The sequence below is a fragment of the Erythrolamprus reginae genome, chromosome 10, assembly GCF_031021105.1.
Source record: "Erythrolamprus reginae isolate rEryReg1 chromosome 10, rEryReg1.hap1, whole genome shotgun sequence".
Taxonomy (NCBI): Eukaryota; Metazoa; Chordata; class Lepidosauria; order Squamata; family Dipsadidae; genus Erythrolamprus; species Erythrolamprus reginae.
Window position 1 is genome coordinate 12436344 of NC_091959.1, and position 24412 is coordinate 12460755.

Sequence of the window (24412 nt, forward strand, 5' to 3'; positions counted from 1 at the left end):
CAAATCAAATCAAATCAAATCAATCAATAACCCATATGCCAGATGCTTATGCTGGAGATTACGGCCATGATTAGGAAGTGGCTGAAAAACCATACCTTAAAACAGTTTGACCATGATCTTTTAAAACAATTAAGAAAGGGGAAAAATAATTAGATATAAACATCCAGCTTCACACCTCTTATACTGGTAGAGCAAGGCCAAAAGGTAAAATTCAGGAATAGCTTTTGCCAGTTACAACTCTTGAAATGGTTACGTCCACTCCCATTAAAACAGGTGCGTCTAACTTTGGCATTTTAAGACCCATGGAGCAGCTCCCAGAATTCCCCGAGAACTTGACCGATTGTCCTTTTATTAAAGATGCCAGGAAAAGAACTCTTAGCTAATGAGAATTCTTTTGCTCCGGTTGCAGAAAGGTTCTTTTGCAGGAAAAACATGCCAGCGAACAGCCAGCCGTCTTCCACTACCAACAGATATCAAAGGTGATGTGGGCTTTGCTAAAGCATGACAAATTCTGATATCCACGCTTTAAAGAAAACAACATGCATGTCTTGAACAGAGGGAGTCGCTCCATGGGCTCTAGATCAGTGTTTTTCAACCAGTGTGCCGCATCACACTAGTGTGCCGCGGAACATGGTCAGGTGTGCCACAAGAGGGGATAGAGAAAGAGAAAGAAAGCAAGAGAGAGAGAAAGAGAGTGAGAGAAAGAAAGAGAGAGAAAGAAAGCAAGAGAAAGAGAGAAAGCAGGAGAGAGAGAAAAAGAAAGCAAGAGAGAGAGAAAGGAAGCAAGAGAGCAAGAGAGAGAGACACACAGAGGGAGGGAAAGCGAGTAGAATGCTTGGCTGCATAGAGGTATAACAAGCAGGAAGAGGGAGATTGTGATCCCGCTGTATAGAGCGCTGGTGAGACCCCATTTGGAATAATACTGTGTCCAGTTCTGGAGACCTCGCCTACAAAAAGAGGTGGATAAAATTGAACGGGTCCAAAGACGGGCTACAAAAATGGTGGAAGGTCTTAAGCATAAAACGTATCAGGAAAGACTTCATGAACTCCATCTGTATAGTCTGGAGGACAGAAGGGAAATGGGGGACATGATCGAAACATTAAAATATGTTAAAGAGGTAAATAAAGTTCAGGAGGGAAGTGTTTTTAACAGTGCGTCTTATACTCCGAAAAAGTGAACACAAGAACAAAGGGGCACAATCTGAGGTTAGTTGGGGCAAAGATCAAAAGCAACATGAGAAAATACTATTTGACTGAAAAAGTAGTAGATCCTTGGAACAAACTTCCAGCAGACGTGGTTGGTAAATCCACAGTCACTGAATTTATACATGCCTGGAATAAACAAAAATCCATCCCAAGATAAAATACAGGAAATCGTATAAGGGTAGACTAGATGGACCATGAGGTCTTTTTCTGCCATCAATCTTCTATATTTCTATATCTAAGGTCCATTTTTGGAACATTTGGATCAGATAAAGTACAGCTCATTTGGGAATACAGTGATCCCCCGGGTATTGCGTTCCCGATCATTGCGAAATGGCTATATGGCGATTTTTGAACCCGGAAGTAAAAACACCATCTGCGCATGCACGCCCTTTTTCCTATGGGCACGCATGCGTAGATGGCGCCGGGCAGATCAGCTGCTGGGCGGCTTCCCTGGGTCTTCCCCCTCTTGCTGGCGGGAGGGCGAGCGGCGGGCATCAGCGAGGAGTTTCCCCACTGCCCACGCAAACTCCTTGCTGCCGCTCGCCCGCCCTTCGCCCGCCCACGCCGTTCATTCTCGCCGCTTCCCAGCTGAGTCCTGAAGCGAATTGGCTTCAGAACTCAGCTGGGAAGCGGTGCGAGCGAGCGGCGTGGGCGGGCGAAGGGCAGGCGAGCGTCAGCGAGGAGTTTGCGTGGGCGGTGGGGAAACCCCAGCGCCGCTTCCCAGCTGAATCCCCTTCCCAGGAACCCCAATCTTCGGCTCCTCGCTAGCGCTGCGGAAGTAAAAACACCATAGCTGTTTTTACTTCCGCAGCGCTACTTCGCGAAAAACCGATCATTGCGGGGGGTCCTGGAACGGAACCCTCACAATGATCGGGGGATCACTGTATTCTGGAAAAGAACATAGCCATTCAAGTTCTCAAACTCCAACTTCGGCAAAGTTCAATGCAGGTAAATGCAAGCAAAGGAGAGGAGAAAGCAAAAGGAGGTGTCACTTTAAAATGTCAAGGGAATTCAAATCTACAGAAGCTCATATTAAATTAAACCTCCTCCCGAATCGTCCACTTTTGGGGGTGGGGGAGAAGACACATTGACACAACAGAGGGTATTCTTTAAGAGAGATTCACAAAAGGCTGAGAAACAACATTTTAATAGATGAAATAAATACTCCAGTACATGCAAGATTTAAAAAAAAAAAAACACTGAAAAAATAATAATTAAAAATCAAAACCACTCATTGTTATAGTGTAATTTACCCAATCCCTATTTTTAACACACTCACAGTAGCTCCCCCCATTCGAAAATGACACCCAGCTTTGCAAATGCACTTCTATAACCCATCACTCGATTCCAAAGTAACCATACAAAAAAATAAAAAATAAAATCGTAGCTACACCCATTCTTAAAAGTTTTCTTTCTTCCAGAGTACATGAAAACTGAGGTAACTTTTTTTCTTCTTCTCTCTCTCTCTCTCTGTCTCTTTTTTCTTCTTCCTGCTCAACTGAACAATAAAATCTAGGACATTTTGGTAGGACCATCCCGTATCTCTTAACATTTTTAAAAAATCGCATCCAGCACGATTAAAAAAAAAAAAAGAAGAAGCTTGGACCCCCGTCAGTAAACCTTTCCTAGGATTACCGTAACCCCTGCGTGACCACAGGCTTCAGCGAAAGAAGGAAGCAACGAAGCATGAAAGCCTCAAAAATCATTCCAAGGTTACTAGCCTGGGCAAGGTCCTAAGAGCCTCCTGGCAGCCAGCGATTCGAAGAACAGGGCATTTAAATCATTTTGCACAAGGCCTACTCAAAAGAGGAGACCCTTGTCCTCCGTGGACTGACCTTGATTTAGGGCCAAGCAGAAGGAAGGAAATGCTTTTCCTTTGCTCCCTTTCTTGCCTGAATGGAGTTCTACCTGCTTAAGACCACTACAGTTCCATGCTTAAATATAAGGCTGCAGGGATAATTTAAAGCAGTGATGGCGAGCCTTTGTGTCCTCAGGTGCCGAAAGAGCGTGCACGCAAGCTATCGCACACGCCCGTGATTCAATGCCTGGGGAGGGCAAAAACAGCTTCCCCGGCCTCTCGGAGGCCCTCTGGAGGCGGAAAACAGACTGATTCCCAATTTTTGGTGGGCCCAGTAGGCTCGTGTTTCGCCCTCCCCAGGCTCCAAAGGCTTCCCTGGAGCCAGGGGAGGGTAAAAACATGCTCCCCCATCCCCCTGAGGCTGTCTGGAAGCCAAAAACACCCTCCCAGAGCCTCGGTGCAGCCACAAACAGCTGGCCAGCCCACACATGCATGTTGGAGCTGAGCTAGGGCAACAGCTTGCGCGCCAGCAGATATGGCTCCGTGCGCCACCTGTGGCACCTGTGCTATTGGTTCGCCATCACTGATTTAAAGATTTTGCGGAGGGGATGTGCATCTGTTCTCTTCCCCAGGTAAAACATTATGACATGTTAAGCTAAAAAAGCACGGATTCACAGCTTGCTCACACTGTTACTTTTTAGCCAGAAGAAGAATTAAAGGACTGCGCTACACAAATTCTTTGGTATACAAAGAGAAAACCTGGGGGCAGGAAAGGGATGCCGTATCTTTTATCTGAAAGGCGGGCCATGCAATCTAAAAAAAAATTACAAACCCAAATAGATTTAATTCACAGAATTTGCATTTGCTGGTGGTAAAGTCCGGGGTGACGAGCGTTCCCTTAGGGCCTGAGACAACAGGTTGCAGCCATCGGAGACCGCGCACGCCGAGTTCCTCAACCTCTCCCTGTATTCAGCCATCTTGGCGCTACTGTCGTTGTGTTGGGCTATATCCCTGAGGCACTGAGTAAGGAGCACGCAAGCCGAGACAACGCTCATCGCCCCGCCCAGAATGGCCGTCTGCACCGCTTTCCCCTCGGGGTTGATGGTGGCCGCTCGACCCAAAAACGGAGGCTCCGTGGCAAAGCCCACCAACGCGCACACGGACTGCACCAAAGGTCCGCTAAACAAGACACACCGGTTGCGCGTCAGCTCGCTGGGGGACGTCTTGACCTCCCGGACGCAAGCCAGGAGAGCAGAAGCGCTGGTGCTCATGCATTTGACGCTCAGCTTGAACTGCTCCTTGGCGAACCTGTCCTTGGACTTCTCGCTGGCCAGGACGCAGGCGTCGGTCAGGAACTTCAAGTTCTTGGACATGTTCTGAGAGACCTCCAGAAGGAGCTGAGGGCTCAGGTCAACCAGAGGGGTGGTCTTCAAGACCCCACATCCGTGTTCCACCTCGTGCTTACACCTGGTCACCTTGTAGCGATCCACCAAGCCGGGTACAGCCGGCTGAGCGCCCGGCGTCTCCACCGCCGCCAGGTAAGCGGCGTGGGCCGAGCACTCGGTCAGAGAGACGACCAAGTCCCCCATCTCCCCCAGGATGTCCCCCACCTCAGCGAAACGGCCCATGTTGAGTTGGCACTGGGCGTCGTGGGTCAAAATGGAGAGGCCTTTGGTCCTGGCGATGATGGTGTCCCTGCACTTTTCGAAGGATTCTCCGAAGACGGACAAGCTCTCCGTCTGGACAGGCCGGCTCTCGCTGGTCAGCAGGAGCAGATCCGCCACCAGCTGCATCTTGATCTTGCACAGGTCGCAGGTGGCCACGAGCTTCTTCCTTGGCAAAGCGCTGCCGTCCGGGGTGGATGTCTCAGACGTGGACTTGTCAGAGCCGCCGCTAGCCATGGCGCCGGAGGGGCACACGCATGCCTCTGGGGACTCCGCTGCCGCCACCCCGCTTCCAGCTGCCTTCCGAGGAGCCCCCGCTGAGCCCGGCAGGATCGCTCTGCCCTTTCCGCACCATCATTCCATTAATCTGCACCAATAAAACCAGAGTCTTGGAGCCACCGGAGGGAGAGAAAGGGGGCCTGCGGATCCCCCGCCGCAGGAGTCGAAATCAAGCAGGGCCAGAAGCCACCCAGGGTCCCCTCCACCTTCCAAAAGGTGCTTCCGCCACTCCAGACACAGGTCACAACATCCAGCCTGCGGATGAAAACCCCTGCGGTGGCCGCCACTGGCTCATGGGACCCTCAAAGCCTCGGTTCTTTAAGGGCATCTTCGCGGCTCCGGCTGACTTTTCTCTCCCCGAGAGGCCAGGTGGAACCCAGCCGCCTCCTCCTCCTCCTCGGCTGCCGCCGCGACGCAGACCTGCCAATAATACAAAGAGCAACGTTAAAACTTCCCGGCTGGCTTCATTCGCCCAGGATCTCGCCTCCTCCTCTTCCTCCGGCGAGCCAGCGACCCCCGACAGACTTCAACGCCTTTTGGGGAGGGAAGCTGGCCCCGCGGGCTGCGTAAAAGCGCAAACCCGGCCTGCCGCCCCGTTCGCGTGGAAAGCGGGAGGGCGACCGGTTTTCCTCTCTCCCCGCTATCAAGGAAGAGCAGGCGAGGGTGTGGCCCGGCTCAGCTTGAGCAGCCCAGCAGCAGCAGCAGCGACGACGGCGGGCGGGCAGGCGAGGGAGGGAGGGGAAGGCCAGCCAGGCTCTCCAAGAAGCGTTTTTACGCGCTCACCTCCGGAGCAAAGGAGGACACGGGCGTCCGGGGGAAGCGGCGGCGCAGCGGGGGCCTCTCGCTCGGCGGCCACCTTTCCTTCCTCGGCCGACCTGGAATCCTTCTGGGCCGCTTCTTCGCCTCTTTTTGCCCCGATCACGCCACCCTCTTGGCTCCCCTGTTTCCGGCGAGACGCATCTCCGGCGGCCTCCAAAGGCGTTGGCGCATCCGCTCGGCGGGCGGAGAAGTTCGGGGAGCTCTCTTCGCCCCCCCGGTCAGGTGGAGGAGGAGGGCTGCTCGGGGAACCTCCGGGGACGGGATCCACGCCGGCTTCGGTCCCTTCCTCCGGCCAAGGCTAGCTTGGAGGACGCCCCGACTTCCAGGAGGGTGGGGTAGACTCTGAGGCCGGAAAGCAACACTTCCTATCCGCTGGGAAGGGAAGGGAAGGGGGGGGGATCCTCCGGACTTCCCAACTTTCTTTTAAAAAGTGGAGGAGGGATGCCCGCTAAGCGGCGGCGGCGCTCTGCGGGCTCTCTCACCGCCCGGCCGGGATGCCTCGGCTGCCGCAGGGGCTGGGAAGGAAGGAAGGAAGGGCGGGCGGCCGTGCGCCCTAGCCGACGCGCCTGCTTGCTTTCGCTTGCTTTGCCTGGCTCCCTCCCGCCGCCCTTTTTCCCTCCCGTTGCCTCCGCTGCAACCTCGCTTTAAGCCTATAGCGATCTTTTGTGCCGCTTGTCGCCGCCCTTCCTTTTAAATGCCCACGCCCGCTGCTTACGGAAAACTCCTCCCCGGTGGGAGAAAGAGAGGGAGGAAAGGCAGGGCAGCGGTAGAAGCGGTGGTGCCGCCGCCACCACCGGTCTCCGGCTTCGCCTTGGCTTGCTTGCGCTTCCCGGGTTTGGATTCGCGCAAAGAGTCCGCCTTTTGGTTTTTCTCTTTTAAGGGCCAAGCGCGGCCGCCTCTACCGCCCTTGGCACACATTTGGGCTTTGGGCGGCTGTCCAGCTTGGTCTAAATTGTGCATTCATTCAGGACGAATGTTTTTTTTTTTAAGAAAAAGTTATGACTGCATTAGCCTGCTGTCCCCTGTCCTATAGTCTTTCCTATATCTTCTCTTCTATCCATCATCTATCTATTATATCTCTTTTATCTCTTATATTTTCTGCTATTTCTCTCTAGTTATATTTTACTCCTATATTTCTCTTCTATACTCTCTTTGATACATTCCACTCGTATATATCCTCTATAACCTTTATTGTGTATTGGACAAAACAAAAGAAACAAATAAATACATAAATTCTCAACCACCTGCCCCTCTTTATCTTTCAAACGGGAGCTCTCTCTTGGAGGACTTCAAAGTAGGAGAATGAACGTGGCTGGGGGAGAGGGGGGGCGAGGCTTCAAATCGAAGCCACCCATTATTAGTAATTATTTGTTTATTTATCTAATTGGATTTCCCTGCCGCCCAACTCCAGTAGGATTCTGGGCGTCGTGAGAATAAATTTATTTATTTATTGGATTTATTTATTGGATTTCCATGCCTCCCCTTTCCGAAGACTCGGGGCGTCTTACAACATAATAAAAACAATACAATACAGTGGCAAACCCAATTAGTTAACTAAATAACTGATCTAAAATCTCTAATATTTTAAAATACCAACAATATCAAAGAACAAGAGGGGTAAATACAAAAAAACCCCAGTATAGAATATATTATTTATAAACCTAAAAAGCCTCTACATCAGGGGTCCCCAAATAGCTGGCTGGAGAATTCTGGGAGTTGAAGTCCACAAGTCTTAAAATTGCCAAGTTTGAAGACCTCTGCTCTACATCATAATCCCCAGCTCTATTAGCTGTGCAGTTCTGACCAGCTGTGCAAACCTGACCATGCACCAATGACAAATTCCTTGTGTGCCCAATCACACTTGGCCAATAAAATTCCTGTTCTGTTCTATTCTATTCTATTCTAATATTCCATTCTATTCCATTCATCTACTGAAAAGCTGGCAACATTGATAATGTCTCGGATGCCCATCGAGCCCCCCCCCCTGCCCAAGCCAGCTGGTTTGTTTTCATTTATTTATTTATTGCTCCTTCCCTTCTTTGACCTAGCAAAAAATAAGGGGGAGGGGGCGAAGGGCGGGAGAAATAATAACAATGCAAACTAATGAGGTCAGCCCATTGGTCTTGCAAGCTGATTGGGTCTTGGTTTGGTTCCTGCTGGCCAATTAGAAAACGGTACAATTTAAATAATAATATACAGTATACTGTAAAAAGAGAGACCTTCGCTGTCTCTCATTCATTATTGGACGCCTGCCCGATGTTTTAAAAGAAAAGGGGGGAAAAGTGTGCGTGAAACCGTTGAAACAATAGGTCATCATAAAACCAGAAAGCAAAACACCCCGTGACCAGACCAAGGTCCGTGAGAGGTCGAGGGCTGTTTTGCATCCTGCAGCCGGTTTTGGAGAACCGATTGGCCAGATTCAAGCAACACAGAAGGAAAAAATTGGGTGGCTGTGTAGTTTGTTGGTTCACAATGTATTGGAGCAAATTCTGCCTGCGAGATAAGGCTCCGTTTGTGGATTGTTTTGTGCATGCAAAGCCAGGAAGTTGTGCTAAGTCAGACCACAGTCAGTAAACCTGGCAATCTTTGCTGTCTCGTCCTTCCTCGCAATCTAGATTGGCACATCTCAGCCAGCCATGGTGGGCATTGCTTTTAATTTGGCTTGTGCCAACCTACTGCTTACATTTGCCAGATGTCTGCTTCAAGCATTAGTAAGTTGTGTAAACATTACATTGCATAGTTTGAAGGGGCCAGTTGAATTCAACCCTGTAATCTTCACGGATCAAAATCAAAGCACCCCTAACTGATGATTGAATTTGTCTGGTGGAAAGAAATTCAGGGGGTGGTTGGGAGGGTTGGTTCATACATTTGTAGAAACCAGGAATGATAGTTTCTTAAACTAATCTGTTTGTTGAAATCTGTTTGTACTACCCGAGTAGTACCCTGATCCACATAGTTTGCAAACCAAGGTGGTCAGGTTCACACATATCTAAAATGAAACACATTATGGTTTATGGTACCTATATCCACCCACCCGATTATACAAAACTTTCTTTAATATTTACTTTAATATTTACTGACACCTCGCATCCTGGACATAAACTGTTTCAACTCCTACCCTCAAAACGTCGCTACAGAGCACTGCACGCCAAGACAACTAGACACAAGGACAGTTTTTTCACCATCACTGCTAAAGAAATAATTCCCTCAACACTGTCAAACTATTTACTAAGTCTGCACTACTATTACTACTAGTTTTTTCTCATCATTCCTATCACCCATTTCCTCCCACTTATGACTGTATGACTGTAACTTGTTGGTTGTGTCCTTAAGATTTTTATGAATATTGATTGTTTCTTCGTTGCTTATTTGTCCTGCCTGTCAAAGACTACTTCAGCTTCAACCACAACAATACAAGAGCACGCAACAGATTCAAGCTTAATATTAACCGCTCCAAACTTGACTGTAAAAAATATGACTTTAGTAATTGAGTTGTTGAAGCATGGAACTCCTTACCGGACTCTATAGTATCATCCCCTAACCCCCAACATTTTACCATTAGACTATCCACGGTTGACCTCTCCAGATTCCTAAGAGATCAGTAAGGGGCGTACATAAGCGCACTAGAGTGCCTTCTGTCCCCTGTCCTATAGCCTCTCCTATATCTCGTATTTCTTCTCTACTATATCCTCTATAACCTTCATTGTGTATTATTGTGTATTGGACAAAATAAATAAAATAAAATATTTCTTTTTAATATCGATGTTGATTCAAATATCTTTTGACTCAAATGCCCTGATTTGCTTGTATCCTAAGATTTTTATTAATATTGATTGTTTCTTCATTGCTTATTTGATCCCTATGACAATCATTAAGTGTTGTACGTCATGGCTGCCGATCAATTTCCGGTCACAATTCAAAGTGTTGGTTATGACCTTTAAAGCCCTTCATGGCATCGGACCAGAATATCTCCGAGACCGCCTTCTGCCGCACGAATCCCAGCGACCGATTAGGTCCCACAGAGTGGGCCTTCTCCTGGTCCCGTCAACTAAACAATGTTGGTTGGCGGGCCCCAGGGGAAGAGCCTTCTCTGGGGCGGCCCCGGCCCTCTGGAACCAACTCCCGCTGGAGATTAGAACTGCTTCTACTCTCCCTGCCTTCCATAAAGTTCTTAAAACCCACCTTTGTCGTCAGGCATGGGGGAACTGAAACACCTCCCCCGGCCACGTACAATTTATGTATGGTATGTTTGTGTGTGTGCTTGTTAATATAGTGGGGTTCTTTTTAAAACTATTTTAAATACTTAAATTTATTGAATCTATTTGGATTTGTACGATTGTTTATATTTTTGTTGTGAGCCGCCCCGAGTTCGTGGAGAGGGGCGGCATACAAATCTAAATAATAAATAAATAAATAAATAAATGATTCTTGACAAATGTGTATTTTCTTTTATGTACACTGAGAGTGTATGCACCAAAGACAAATTCCTGGTGTGTCCAATCACACTTGGCCAATAAAGAATTCTATTCTATTCTAAAATCTGTACATCAAACCAAGATGATTAGGTTTTGCCTACAAATCCTGAGAGATTCTCTGATTTTGGAGGCTTCAGCAACCTACCCACATTTTTGTAGATTCAACTAGGTTTCAATTAGTGCTGATAATGAACCCCATGAAATTCACATTATTTGAATTTGCACTATTGGGAGTGATATTTCTAGGGAAAATAGGGTAGCTGGTTACAGCCTGACAAAAATGGGACATGGAAAAAGTTTAAACATTTTTTTTAAATAAATGTACATGTAACAATAAAATATTACAAAACATACCTACAACTTAAATTCAATTTTAACAAACCTATAGAGTAGACTAATTTCTAGAGTAGTTCAAAAAAGAGATAAAAGAAATAAAAACAAAATCTAAATATCAGTCCTAGCTATCTAGATAGACAGGCCTCATACTTCTCCGGGTCCCGTCAACTAAACAATGTCGGTTGGCGGACCCCAGGGGAAGAGCCTTCTCTGTGGCGGCCCCGACTCTCTGGAACCAGCTCCCCCCAGAGATTAGAACTGCCCCTACCCTCCTTGCCTTTCGTAAACTCCTCAAAACCCACCTTTGTCGTCAGGCATGGGGGAATTGAGATATCTCCCCCGGGCCTATATAATTTATGTATGGTATGTTTGTAGGTATGTCTGCTTAAAAATGGGGTTTTCTTAACTACTTTAAATTTTTAAATTGTAAATTATTAGATTTGTTATGAATTGTTTCATTGTGTTGTGAGCCGCCCCGAGTCTACGGAAAGGGGCGGCATACAAATCTAATTAATAAATAAATAAATAAATAAATAAATAAATAAATAAATAAATAAAATACTTAACTACAGTAATTCAAATGGAAAATAAAAATTGAAATAAATAAATAAAATAAATAAATGGAAAATATACATTCCATGTATATACATTCATATACAAACTTTATCCTATATTATGCAATACGTCTTCAAAAGGAGCCTTTACTTTTTTGAGTTTTCCCTGAATGATGGATCCTTCCTTTTCTTCCTTTTGCACACTTTTTTTTAAATATTCCACCATATATTTATCATATTGTATTGCATCATATGCCAATCAGTGTCCAAAACCCCAACACATTAGCCTCACACTGGATTTTGGCTTGCATTAAATTGCAACCTGATAGCAGTGTATGATTCAACACTAAAATATCTCATGAATCAAACTTGCACTAGTTATGACCTACCTGTATACATTTCTCCAGTGCTAAGGGGAGCTTCCTGCAGAAGGGAAGTCAAGATATCAATTCTGCAAAATGAATTGGTTGGTCAGAAACTTCCCGTTTGCACATGAATACAGTGATCAAAAGAGCTGTAAAATTAGTAAAATTGACAACTGCTTTGCGAGTTCACCGAAGAGAATTATTACATTTTTGAGGCTTCTGTGAAAATCCTTCCATACATTTCAGGAAATATACACCGGGTGCTTCTGCCACACATGGGCCACATACAGGGTTGGGTTATACACAATGCAAGTCAGGAAGGGTGGGAGCCGACTTAATTTCTGCACAAATGCTGTGAACTCCTTTGATGTTAAGGAAAACAGGCCCAAAAGGGAGTCTCCAATTCCTGTTCCCCATTTAAAAAACAACCAAAACCACAATTACTCGGATAGCTAGCCCAGGGCTAAACACCCTTTAAAAAAGTATCCTAAGACCAGGAAAGTCATCTAAAAACATGGCCTGGTATTTATCGTTAAAAGATTATGAAAATAAATATAGTTTTTAAATGTTTAAAATAAATCTTTTATTTCTCTATAAAAATATAAATTGTGTACGTACAGTACTCCCTCGCTATACCGCGCTTCACCTACTGCGGCTTCACTTCATCGCGGGTTTCTGAGGAAGTCGATCGGCAGATTTAAACAGCCCGCCGAACTCGATCGGCAGGTTTTTTTAAAAAAAAAAAATCTAAAATTGTAAATACTGTATTTAAATACAGGACTGTATCTAAAATAAATACTGTGTGGGAAGCGTCTATAAACACTTAAAACAATGAAAACTTACCAAACAATTACAATATAAATACTTAAATAAGTACTATCAGTCGATAAATTCCCCATCGCGGATTTCACCTATCGCGGCCAGGTCTGGAACGTAACACCAGCGATAGGTGAGGGACTACTGTATTTGTATTCTGTCAGAGAACTGACCAGAAGCCATCCAGCTAAAAGTCAGACACACTAATATATATATATATACAGTGTTCCCTCGACTTTCGCGGGGGATGCGTTCCGAGATCTCCTGCGAAAGTCGAATTTCCGCGAAGTACAGATGCGGAAGTAAATAAAACTATTTTTGGCTATGAACAGTATCTCAAGCCTTCCCTTAACACTTTAAACCCCTAAATTACAATTTCCCATTCCCTTAGAAACCATTTAGATTATTACTCATCATGTTTATTTATTAAAGTTTATTAAAAAAAAATATTTATTAAAGGCGGATGAAAGTTTGGCGATGACATATGACGTCATCGGGCGGGGAAAAACGTGGTATAGGGGAAAAACCTGCAAAGTATTTTTTAATTAATATTTTTGAAAAACCACGGTATAGAGTTTTCGCGATGTTCGAACCCGTGAAAATCGAGGGAACACTGTACATATTTATCATTCGACGTCATCCAGAAAGAACAAACACAAATTAGTCGGGAACTCAAGAACATCCTGGTAAATCAAACGTATATGGAACACAGAAGAAAAAGGCTGCTAAACAAATAATTCTGCTAAACAAATAATTCCCTCAACACTGTCAAACTATTTACTAAGTCTGCACTACTATTACTACTAGTTTTTCCTCATTCCTATCACCCGTTTCCTCCCACTTATGACTGTATGACTGTAACTTGTTGCTTTTATCCTTAAGATTTTTATTAATATTGTTTCCTCATTGCTTGTTTGACCCCATGACAATCATTAAGTGTTTTTTACCTCATGATTCTTGACAAATGTATATTTTATTTTATGTACACTGAGAGCATATGCACCCAGACAAATTCCTTGTGTATCCAATCACACTTGGCCAATAAAGAATTCTATTCTATTCCATTCCATTCCATTCCATTCTATTCTATTCTAGTCTATTCTATTCTATTCTTGTTCCTGTTTCTATTCTATTCTGTTCTGTTCTTGTTCTTGTTCCTGTTTCTATTCTATTCTATTCTATTCTATTTTCTTTAAAATGCCCACTTTATACTTATGGCAATCAAACACAGCATAAATTGCCTCAGGCATGTGTCAGCACTCTCTAACTCAGTGTTTCCCAACCTTGGCAACTTGAAGATATTTGGACTTCAACTCCCAGAATTCCCCAGCCAGCATTCGCTGGCTGGGGAATTCTGGGAGTTGAAGTCCAGATCTCTCCAAGATGCCAAGGTTGGGAAACACTGCTCTAACTAATCAACTACAATCTTATTTTCTGCCCTATTGTACACTTTCCTGTTCCAGTTGCTATTATCTATCATGAAAAGATTGTGAAAATAAATATTTATAAAAATATACAAGATTTATCTATTTGTATTCTTCTTAAAGAGGCAAACATATCCAGCACACCTTCCTATTTCCCCCCACAACAACACTGTGAGGTGGGTTGGGCTAAGAAAGAGGGAGTGGCCCAAATCACCCAGCCGGGTTTCATGCCTAAGAAGGGACCAGAATTCATATCTTCTAGTGATTGGTCCAAGATACCAAGCTGGCTTTCATGGTTAAGGCAGAACTTGAACTCAAGATCTCCCATTTGATCAAATTTTATTGTTGTACACCATCCTGAGTCTGTCAGGAGTGAGGCGGCCTATAAATTAATTAATTAATTAATTAATTAAATAAATAAATAAATACGTAAATACATACATACATACATACATGCTGCCGAGTCTGTGGAGAGGGGCGGCATAAAAATCTAATAAATTATTATTATTATTATTATTATTATTATTATTATTATTATTTATTAGATTTGTATGCCGCCCCTCTCCGAAGACTCGGGGCGGCTCACAACAACAATAAAAACAATATTCTAGCGAAAACAAATCTAATATTAAAAGCACATAAAAACTCTATCATATTTAAAAAACAAACACATACATATCCAAACATAAATATAAAAAAGCCTGGGGGAAAGGCGTCTCAACTCCCCCACGCCTGGCGGTATAGATGGGTCTTGAGTAATTTACGAAAGACAAGGAGGGTGGGGGCAGTTCTAATCTCCGGGGGGAGTTGATTCCAGAGGGCCGGGGCTGCCACAGAGAAGGTTCTTCCCCTGGGGCCCGCCAAATGACATTGTTTAGTCGACGGGACCCGGAGAAGGCCAACTCTGTGGGACCTTATTGGTCGCTGGGATTCGTGCGGTAACAGGCGGTTCCGGAGGTACTCTGGTCCAGTAGGGCTTTAAAGATCATAACCAACACTTTGAAGAATTATTATTATTATTATTATTATTATTATTATTATTATTATTATTATTATTATTACATACATACATACACACACAGACACACACATTTGTAATGGCCAATGTGTAGCGAAACAACTTCCTGATCATGTAACACAAATATTGTGTTTACGAGAAAACCTGAATGACAAAATATTCATGTACAGTATATATGAAACTATGGGTTAAATTGCAAATGAGTCTTTGGAGAGGGGCGGCATACAAATCTAATAAATTATTATTATTAAATTAAATGGCAAAAAAACATGCACCAACTTAAGTGAAGTAGGAAAGTAGTATACATACTTTGACACAAAATAGTGTATGTTGCTCCTGACGTTTATATAGGTGTGTCTCCTGTATTTGTTCAATTTGATTCTTATTATTTTTTACTTTTTATTTTTTTCTTTGTCTTGTTCTTTTTCTATTTGTATTTTGCGTTTGTTTGTTTTTTAACATTGGAAAATTTAAAATAAAGACTATGAAGGAGAAAATAAAAAAATAGCATTCTTTATCACTTGGTTGGCTGTTCCCTTCCAAGTCCTGTATTTATGGATTCAGAAATAAACGACCTGCGTGCACGCTTTAAGGAGTTTTCTCCCAAGGAGGTGTATACAAAATTACAGTTTTGGATTGTCTGGGATTATCTCAGTCTGCAACGAAAACTGAATTTCTGCTTGCTTTTTTAAAAAAGAAGAAAAGTAGAGGAATCAGATAAGCGTGTTTATAATTAAAAAAAACAATCCCCCCTTAGAATCCAAAGTAGTACAATCCGCCTCCCCCTTTCCTTCTGCCTCACTTGTAAAGCTCCTTGTTTAAATAGTGCTTGTCGCGCCCAGCGCCTCCCGGTTTTTCCTCATTTTCAGGCCTGCTGCGCCTGCGCAGAGGACCTCCCCATCAGTCGGGCGGGCGAATCTTCGGCTTCCTACTCCCCTTCCGAGGTGGGCGGGAGAAGATGGCGGCGGCCTGTTGGTGGCTCTTCGTGGCGGTGGTTCTCTGCGCTTGCTTGGTGGCCGCGGATGAGCCGAAGAAGAGCTCCGACAAGCCGGGGGGGAAGAAGAAAGACATCCGGGACTACAACGATGCCGACATGGCTCGGCTGTTGGAGCAATGGGAGGTATAGGCGAAGAGGAGGAGGAGGAAGAATCCCCCACTGTCCTCTTCCCCCTTTCCTGCCCTCCAGCAACCCTAGCTGGTGCAATAAGCCACATTGCAATAAGCCGTTGGTTCCACCAATCCCAGCGAGTGCAATAAACCACAATTGGCTTATTGCACTAGCTTATATGCAGATATGCAGAGAACGTGTGTATACTTAAACCATGATTTGCAAAGTGGGAGGGGGGGATTATTTGCAAAGATTTGCAAAGCCCGGGGGGGGGGGTGTAAAGCCAGAGGTGGTGGTTACTATTTTTTAAAAAACAAAACAAAACCAGGATCTTTGGCCATTCAGCAAGGCTGATTGGTTTGTTTGTTTGTCATTTAATTTTTTTAAAAAACATTAAAAAGTACATTTAAAACAAACCACAAACTTAATGCAAACGTATACAGACATAATATACAAACAAACAAAGGACAAAAACGGAAACTTTCTAACCCTTTCTTTTACAGTAAACTTTGTTGATGTTATATTTCCATAACACTTCTAGAAACATAGTATTATGCTTAGGACCTTCCACCGTTTTTGTAGCCCGTTCAATTTTATCCATATCTTTTTGTAGGTGAGGTCTCCAGAACTGAACACAGTACTCCAAATGGGGTCTCACCAGCGCTCTATACAGCGGGATCACAATCTCCCTCTTCCTGCTTGTTATACCTCTAGCTATGCAGCCAAGCATTCTACTTGCTCTTCCTACTGCCTGGCCGCACTGTTCCCCCATTTTGAGACTGACAGAAATCACTACCTTTAAATCCTTCTCTTCTGAAGTTTTTGCTAACTCAGAACTGCCAATACAATACTCAGATTGAGGATTCCTTTTCCCCAAGTGCATTGTTTTACATTTGGAAACATTAAACTGCAGTTTCCATTGCTTTGACCACTTACCTAGTAAAGCTAAATAATTTGCCATATTACAGGCGCCTCCAGGAATATCAACCTTATATAGACCTCAACCTCCAGAGTTCATCAGCCAGTTGGCTCTGGGAGTTGAAGCTGCGAGTCTTAAAGTTGTTAAGGTTGGAGATGTCTGATTTAGTCCACTAACGAATTGAGTGTAAAGGATGCAAAAAGAATGAATAAGTGATTCGTTATTTCAGGGATCGGCTTGTATCCTTTGGAGATGGTTTAAGGCTTCTTTTCCTTTTCAAAGTCTTTTCAAGGTTCCTACTTTCTTTCAAAAACAGGAGGACGACGATATAGAGGAAGGAGATCTACCTGAGCACAAGCGCCAATCTGCACCAATCGACTTCTCCAAGCTCGATCCAGGAAAACCTGAGAGCATCTTGAAAATGACCAAAAAGGGGAAAACTCTCATGATGTTTGTCACTGTGTCAGGAGACCCCACTGAGAAGGAGACGGAGCAAATTACAAACCTGTGGCAAGGGAGCCTCTTCAATGCCAATTATGATGTACAGAGGTAAAACCCATTAGAGGTTTTTTTTTAATAATATATTTTTATTAAATTTTATTACAACAAAAAATATATATATATACTTAAAGAAAAAGTGCCCAACACCAATAAAACCCCACCACCATTTAGGGGGTTAAATTATTTGCAATAAGTTTCAATTTCTTCCTTAGCTCCGGTTTACATTTCTTTACATACAAAACGTGATTGGAATTTATTTTTCACATTGTCGTCATAAATTCTACTTAAGATATAATTTTTCACTTTATTCCATCGTGCCATCAGCTTCTCCAATTTATTTTCATCAAAGTTATTTAATCTTATTACCATAATTTCGAAGTGGATGTGGTCCACCATGTACCAGTACCAATTCTGGATTGTCCATTTATTGCTATCCTTCCACCCTAATACCACTACTGCTTGAGCGCTTTCCAAAGCTGCTGTTTTGATTTCTTTAAATTCTCGTAATTCCCCATATTTAACTAGTGTTGCTAATTCTTTCGTGATTATCCAATTAATGTTTAGCATATTATTAATTTCATTCTGTACTTCCTTCCAAAATTTTTGAACTTCAACACATTCCCAGAGCATATGCATAAAAACTCCTTTTATTTGGCAACCATGCCAGCAATTTCCTTTTCCTTTCCTCGGGAAGTGTGCTAGTTTTACTGGCGTGAAATACCATTTATGTAAAATTTTAAGTTGTGTGATTTCTCCACACCTGCTTAGAGTTCTTTTCACTGGAGAATTATTTAAAAATACTGTATTTTTCAGAGTATAAGACACACCATTCCCTCCCCAAAAGAGGCTGAAAATTTGGGTGCATGTTATACTCCAAAAGTAGCTTTTTTCCCCACCAGCCCTAATGAGGTGCTAACAATCGTCCAGGCTTGCAGAATTTTTTCATTGCTATCCTGAATAACGTTTTTTCCCAGCCTTAAGTCTTTGCAGGCTTGTTATCATTGCTACCGAAAAAGTTTTTTTTCAGTCCTGAACGGGATAAAATATTGTTCTGAAGCTAACCAGATTAAGGATGCTAGCCAGGTGAATACCTGATAGGTAGATTCCCCCCCTCTATTTTCTCCCACAAAACTAAGGTGCATCTTATACTCCGAAAAGTACAATAGGTAGCATTCTCCTACTTGTAACAGTGATTCCCAGTGTCCCGTTTGAAACATTGCTCATCTTTACTGATAGTTGCAGTGTTCTATCGTCATGTGCCCACAATTTACAATGGGTTTTTTTACACTTTCTGCCCCCCCCCCCAAGAAAAATGCCCTTAAGAATACATTTACTTGCTTAATGACAGCTGCAAAAAATAGTTGTAAAATTGAGCCTAGACACATGGGTGGGTTGACTTATGACAGAAATACCAGACTCCATTGTGGCTGTAAATCAAGGATCATCACTTGTACTTTACTTGAAATATATTTAAACTGCTCCTCATATTTTAAGGAATTTATTTGGGGAAAATCACCAGGTAAACGTAGTACACTGCTAAATAAAAATAAAAGGACACTTAAAAAACAGAATATAACTTCAAGTAAATCAAACTTCTGTGAAATTAAACTGTCCACTTAGGAAGCATCACTGATTGACAGTCAGTTGCAAATGGAATAGTTGTGCACATGAGAATATTTCAATGAGAATATTTCATTCATTCAGATCTAGGATGTGTTATTTCATTCACATTTCATTCATTCATATCTTTGAGTGTTCCCTTTATTTTTTTGAGCAGCATATTTTATTGACTGAGTCCTGTACATTTGTCTATGTAGCTTGTTTTCCTCTTTGCAGTGTATTTTTCTCTGATCTAAATTGAAACCTGCATGCATTATCCGGGGAGTAAACCTTAGTGCAAGGGTTGTCCACTTCTTTCTTTTACTTTTATGTGAAATGAATATATTTTTTTTACATCTGGGCACGGTCATAACATAATATGCCCTTTATGGCACCAGACCAGGGTATCTACGAGACCGCCTTCTGCCGCACGAATCCCAGCGACCGGTTAGGTCCCACAGAGTGGGCTTCTCCAGGTCCCGTCAAGAAAACAATGTCGTTTGGCAGGGCCCAAGGGAAAAGCCTTCTCTGTGGCGGCCCCGGCCCTCTGGAACCAACTCCCCCTGGAGATTAGAATTGCCCCCACCCTTCTTGCCTTTCATAAGCTCCTTAAAACCCACCTCTGCCATCAGGCATGGGGGAACTGAGATATTCTTTCCCCCTAGGCCTTTACAATTCATGCATGGTATGTTTGTGTGTATGGATGTTTGGTTTTACAAAAAGGGTTTTTTAGTTGTTTTAGTATTGGATTTACATGCTGGTTTTTTTATTACTGTTGTTAGCCGCCCCGAGTCTACAGAGAGGGGCGGCATACAAATCAAATAAATAAATAAATATATAAGTATATAAATATATATATATTTATATATATAGGTGGGGTTGATTGCAGTTGGATTTTAAACACTGATCCAATATTGTCATAGGTCTGTTTTAGGTTATCCAGACAATACTGTTTCCTCACATGTTTGATACAGGTGCTTAATGTTTTTCTCTGAAGCACCACGGGAGTGGTAGGTTTATGTAATCATGCTGAAATCTTCCTATCTATCTCATTCCAAACTTGTATATAAGGCTCCATTTATTAAACTAGTGGAAAAAGTCTTTACAATATAATAAAACTATTGCATGCTATAATGAAACCCAGTTTGAGCACCAATTTACCTTTTTAAAATGCAGCTGTGCCAATTAATACTTGAACATCTAATCCAGATTCTGGATTTATTAGTCACATTTATGACCACCCATCTCTCCCAGAGTAACTCTGGGTGGCACATAGCCATATTTCTGGATTTCTTCTCTCCTGAAATGTAGCAGTTTACCAAAGACTTAAGTGAATATCTTCCGAAATCTAGGTTCATCGTCGGTTCAAACCGTGCCATTTTTATGCTGCGCGACGGAAGCTACGCGTGGGAGATCAAAGACTTTCTGATAAATCAAGAGAGATGTCAGGATGTCACTGTGGAAGGTCAAGTCTACCCCGGTAAAGGAGGCGGAGAAAAGGAAAAAAACAAACTGAAACCTAAAAAGGACCCAGAGTTGAAACCTGGAACTGTTACGGACAGCAACCGTGCAAGGAAGGAAAAAGAGGATCTTTGATAAATGCACCGAAATACTATCAAAAGAGGTTTAGAACATTTCCAACTGAGAAAACGGTTTTGCAAGTTTCAAAGTATTAATGGTTAAGGGAGCAGTTTACTTATTAATGAGAGGCCTTCATTTAGAAAAGGCAGTGTTGGTGGTTAATGGCTGTAGGCTGCTTACATTCAATCAACTATTAAGTCTCAAGTCTCTTTATCAGTTTAGTATTATGGACTTTGTCCAAGGCAAAGTTGGCTCTTCTATGACTTGTGGGCTTCAACTCCCAGAATTCCTGAGCCAATCATGCTAGCTCAGGAATTCTGGGAGTTGAAGTCTACATAGAAGAGCCAACTTTGCCTACCTACCCCTGGTCCAGGAGATAAGGATGATTGAGTGGAGAGCTGATTGTTACAGGTGGTATCACAGATGGTTCAAAAGAATAGGGAGAAGGAAAAGCTAGACTTCCCCCCACACACACACAATACAGTGGTACCTCGGTACTCGACCACAATTCGTTCCAGAAGTGTGGAGAACCGATTTGGTCGAGTACCGAATTTATTTATCCCATAGGAAATAATGGAAATGGATTGAATTGGTTCCCAGCCCCTGTTAACTCGCTGGGAACCAATTAAATCTATTTTCTTTATTTCCAATGGGATAAATAAATTCGCTACTCCAAGCTGCAGGAAAGGTGGGAGCTGCTGCAATCCCGGCAACTTTGGGGGGCTCCTTTCCTCATTGCTTCCTTTTATTACCTGTAAGCAGCTTCAAAACCTTTCTCCTTCCCTGTGGCTGCTACAGCGGCAGCTTCCCTTCCAGTAGCAAGAGCGCCGGGAACGTCACGTGATGAAGGGAAGCTGCTGGAGCCATCTCAGCAGTTGCTGCCGCTCCAGCAGCTTCCCTTCATTACGTGACGTTCCCGGCGCTCTTGCTACTGGAAGGGAAGCCGCCGCTGTTGCAGCCACAGGGAAGGAGAAAGTTTTTGAAGCTGCTTACAGGTAATAAAAGGAAGCAATGAGGAAAGGAGCCCCCAGAAGCTGCCAAGATTGCAGCAGCCCCCACCTTTCCTGCAGCTTGGAGCTCTTAGAGAGCTCCTCAGCCCCCTGAAGCTGCCGGGATTACATTTCGGATAATGAACAAAATTTTCTCTGGCTGTTCGGTATCTGAATTTTTGTTCAGATACCGAAGCAAATTTTTGCCGAAAATTATGTTCGTTATCCGAAATGTACGAGAAAGGAAGCGTTCGAGTACCGAGGTACCACTGTATTTGGTTTAATCCCAATTAACAATACGCTTTCCATTGCATCTTAAAATCCGTAGCTTGCTCACTGATTATACCAAAACGGATCCAGAGAGACAGTTTCTAAGTTAATTTGCTTTTAAAATACTGATCATCCAGTATTCCACACAGAAACTGAAATAAAACTTTGTTAATTAGCTAATAAGGCTAGAGAATCGCCACACTAATTCGATTGATATACTACTACTTCATTGATTTGTAGCATAAAACGTGAGGAATACTCCCAGATACAGTTCAATTGATTGCAAAAAAGCAAAGTTTGTGGGAATATGGTATGTTTTTTCCTGTGGATAAACACATCCATGCGAATGGATACATTACAAGTTGCATTGATTTCTTCTAAAATGTTAACCGAAAAAGTTCAGTTCAAGTTTGTGGCAATTGTATTTTGGATTTAACTTGCTGTTAATTTTATATTCTCCAGTGCCATGGAAAACGTGCAATATTTGGAACAACCATGGCAGGGGTTTTTTTTTTCTTTAAAAAAAAAAGATAACTAAGGAAAAGTTGCTGTTTGTATGAACGCTTCCTCCGAAACTTCAATAAATTTCTATAATTTTTTCACAAGAGATTGCTATTTGGAATTCTTTATCCATCTTTCCCTTCTCTTGCAAGGGTATCTGATGTCAGCCCAGACTATCCACGTGGTGGTGCTGTGTGTACGCCGAATAACAAAGGAAATGTGCTTGTTTTGAAGTCTGGCTAATGTAATGTACAAATCTCTTCCAGAAGTTTGGCCTGTTTTAACAAATTGACATTTTACATGCGAAGGTTGTTCTATAAAAGCTTTGAACTTTGGAGGGCGATTGGAGTGATAATTTACTGTTTATCCTTGATGCTAAATTTATCTGCTTCCTCCTTCCATCGTTCCCCCCCCTTGGTTTTGTTTTGAAAGAGTTTTTCAAAGGACAAATAAATGCATTTTCGTGCGAGCAGTTTTTCTAATATCTGTGTTCTTCCCATCCTAAATTATCATTTAAAAGCAAGCCATATTACTAGTTTTCATCTTTCACATTTATATCCTTTATTTGAGTATATTTCATTTTATTTCTAAACATTGTGACCTCATATGCCAGTTTTACTTGAAAACCACTTAAAATGATCAAACAACAGAGTTAATCACATTAATATAATTCAGTCAACTAGAACATCTCTTCAATCTTTTTCGTTTGGTCTCAAAAATTCCATCTCATAACTTCTTTTTTCCCCCTTCTATTGGTTGTTTTCTTTTTTTTTCTTTGTTCCTTCTGTATGTATACTTTCTTTTTTTTAAATTATTTTAAATTCTTTTCAATTTTCTTTTTGTTCTGTCTGGGTCACTCCAGAAGCCAAGACCAACCCAAAAAGAGAAGCCAGACACACCGGTAAAAGGCAAAGGCAGTTTATAAAATTCAAGAAAAACACAGGTAACAGAAAATGTCCTTACAAACAGGAAAACGCTGTATCTTCAGATATATCCACAAAGACAAAAGTCCATGCAGCAATACAGGATTCTTGCTGCCAAGACGAGGCTGTAGATAGCAGACCTACACCTCCCACGGGTCTTCCAAACTGCTGGGCCACAAGCCAGGAACAAAGACGTCGAGAACAAAGCAGGACACCGTAACACCAACTAATAACACGCCACATGGCTTCAAGGGCTTGCCTGCCTTTTAAACCCTGCCAAGGAGGACCACACCCAAGCCCAGCTGTTCCTAATTCAGTGCTGATAATACTTCTTTAATTGCTCCTTTCTTTGATCTGAAGTCTCTGTCGCATGTCAATGACGGCTTGTGCGTCATCACCTAATGACTCCAAGCTACTGGCTGGGGAGAGCCCCCCTCCCCCGGGGCTCTCATGCTGTTCTCCTTCGTCCCATTCCTGACTTTCCTCTCCCCCGTCCGACTGTTCAGCCCCCTCCCCTTCGCTGTCCTCCTCCTCTGGGCATGGAGCCAGCAGAGACACAGCTGGTCCCTGAGCAGCCTCAGGCTGAATCACAACACTTTTTAATTCTTTTTAATTCACCTTTTAAGCATATTATTTGATAAAGTTTCCTTCAACCTCTTAAGATCTTCCCGCTATTACACCCTTTATTTCTTAGTTGATTTTTTTTTTGGCAATATATTTTTCTGCCTATTTTTTCTATACCACTTTGAATCCCAATGAAATCATTTATCAGTTTGTTTCTTTCTATTTTTTGTCCTATTTTTTCCTTAGTTCTCCAGCAATGTATTTTCTACACATTTTGTATCATCCAACATCAATTCACATTTTACCAGTTTTAAAACTTCATGTACATAGTTTTTGAGATCTCCATCAATTCTTCATATATCCACAGTTCCATTTTATCCATGTTACCGTCTTTACGGTTTTACGATAATATTTTTCTGATTCAAATTTAATGTCCATAAACTCTCTTTAAATTTTAATTTTCTAGTATCCAAATATCCAATTTTATTCTGCTCCTTTCCAAGTTGAAGATTTGTTATCTTCCACTAACGTTAAAGTCAAGGCCAAATTCTGTAGTTCAAAGTAATCACTCCTTGAAGATTTTATAGTTTCCAAAATATTTTTCTGTAAACAAGGTCAATCGACAGCTGCACATCATTTTCCTCTTTTCCCCCTTTCTCCTCTGTCTTCCACCAAAATATTATGTTCTTTTTCCACCAGTAGA

General features: G+C 42.8%; 2 protein-coding genes across 3 annotated transcripts; one reads left to right on the forward strand and one right to left on the reverse strand.

Annotated features, from left to right (window-relative positions):
• Positions 1 to 2337: 2337 nt before the first annotated feature.
• Positions 2338 to 6605, reverse strand: TLNRD1 (talin rod domain containing 1). Of its 2 annotated transcripts, none has more exons than XM_070763602.1 (2): positions 6482 to 6605; positions 2338 to 5367 (listed from the first exon to the last, which is right to left on the reverse strand). In XM_070763602.1, the coding sequence occupies exon 2, from the start codon at positions 4903 to 4905 to the stop codon at positions 3847 to 3849; it is 1059 nt and encodes a 352-aa protein (XP_070619703.1). In that variant the 5' UTR covers positions 4906 to 5367; positions 6482 to 6605; the 3' UTR covers positions 2338 to 3846. The 2 variants fall into 2 exon arrangements, with proteins under 2 accessions (XP_070619703.1, XP_070619702.1); XM_070763601.1 differs by lacking the exon at positions 6482 to 6605 and adding an exon at positions 5731 to 6431.
• Positions 6606 to 15622: 9017 nt separating this feature from the next.
• Positions 15623 to 20923, forward strand: MESD (mesoderm development LRP chaperone). Its single transcript, XM_070762160.1, has 3 exons — positions 15623 to 15874; positions 17098 to 17330; positions 20234 to 20923. Exons 1-3 carry the CDS (start codon positions 15713 to 15715, stop codon positions 20475 to 20477), a joined length of 639 nt encoding a protein of 212 aa, XP_070618261.1. The 5' UTR covers positions 15623 to 15712; the 3' UTR covers positions 20478 to 20923.
• Positions 20924 to 24412: the final 3489 nt, after the last annotated feature.

Excerpts from the sequence above, each read along its gene's own strand:
- TLNRD1 (XM_070763602.1), bottom strand. The coding sequence starts at position 4,905 with ATGGCTAGCGGCGGCTCTGACAAGTCCACGTCTGAGACATCCACCCCG.
- MESD (XM_070762160.1), top strand. The coding sequence starts at position 15,713 with ATGGCGGCGGCCTGTTGGTGGCTCTTCGTGGCGGTGGTTCTCTGCGCT. Across the intron at positions 15,875-17,097 it reads GGCTGTTGGAGCAATGGGAG|GAGGACGACGATATAGAGGA; the intron begins GTATAGGCGAAG and ends TTTCAAAAACAG. Across the intron at positions 17,331-20,233 it reads GCCAATTATGATGTACAGAG|GTTCATCGTCGGTTCAAACC; the intron begins GTAAAACCCATT and ends TCCGAAATCTAG.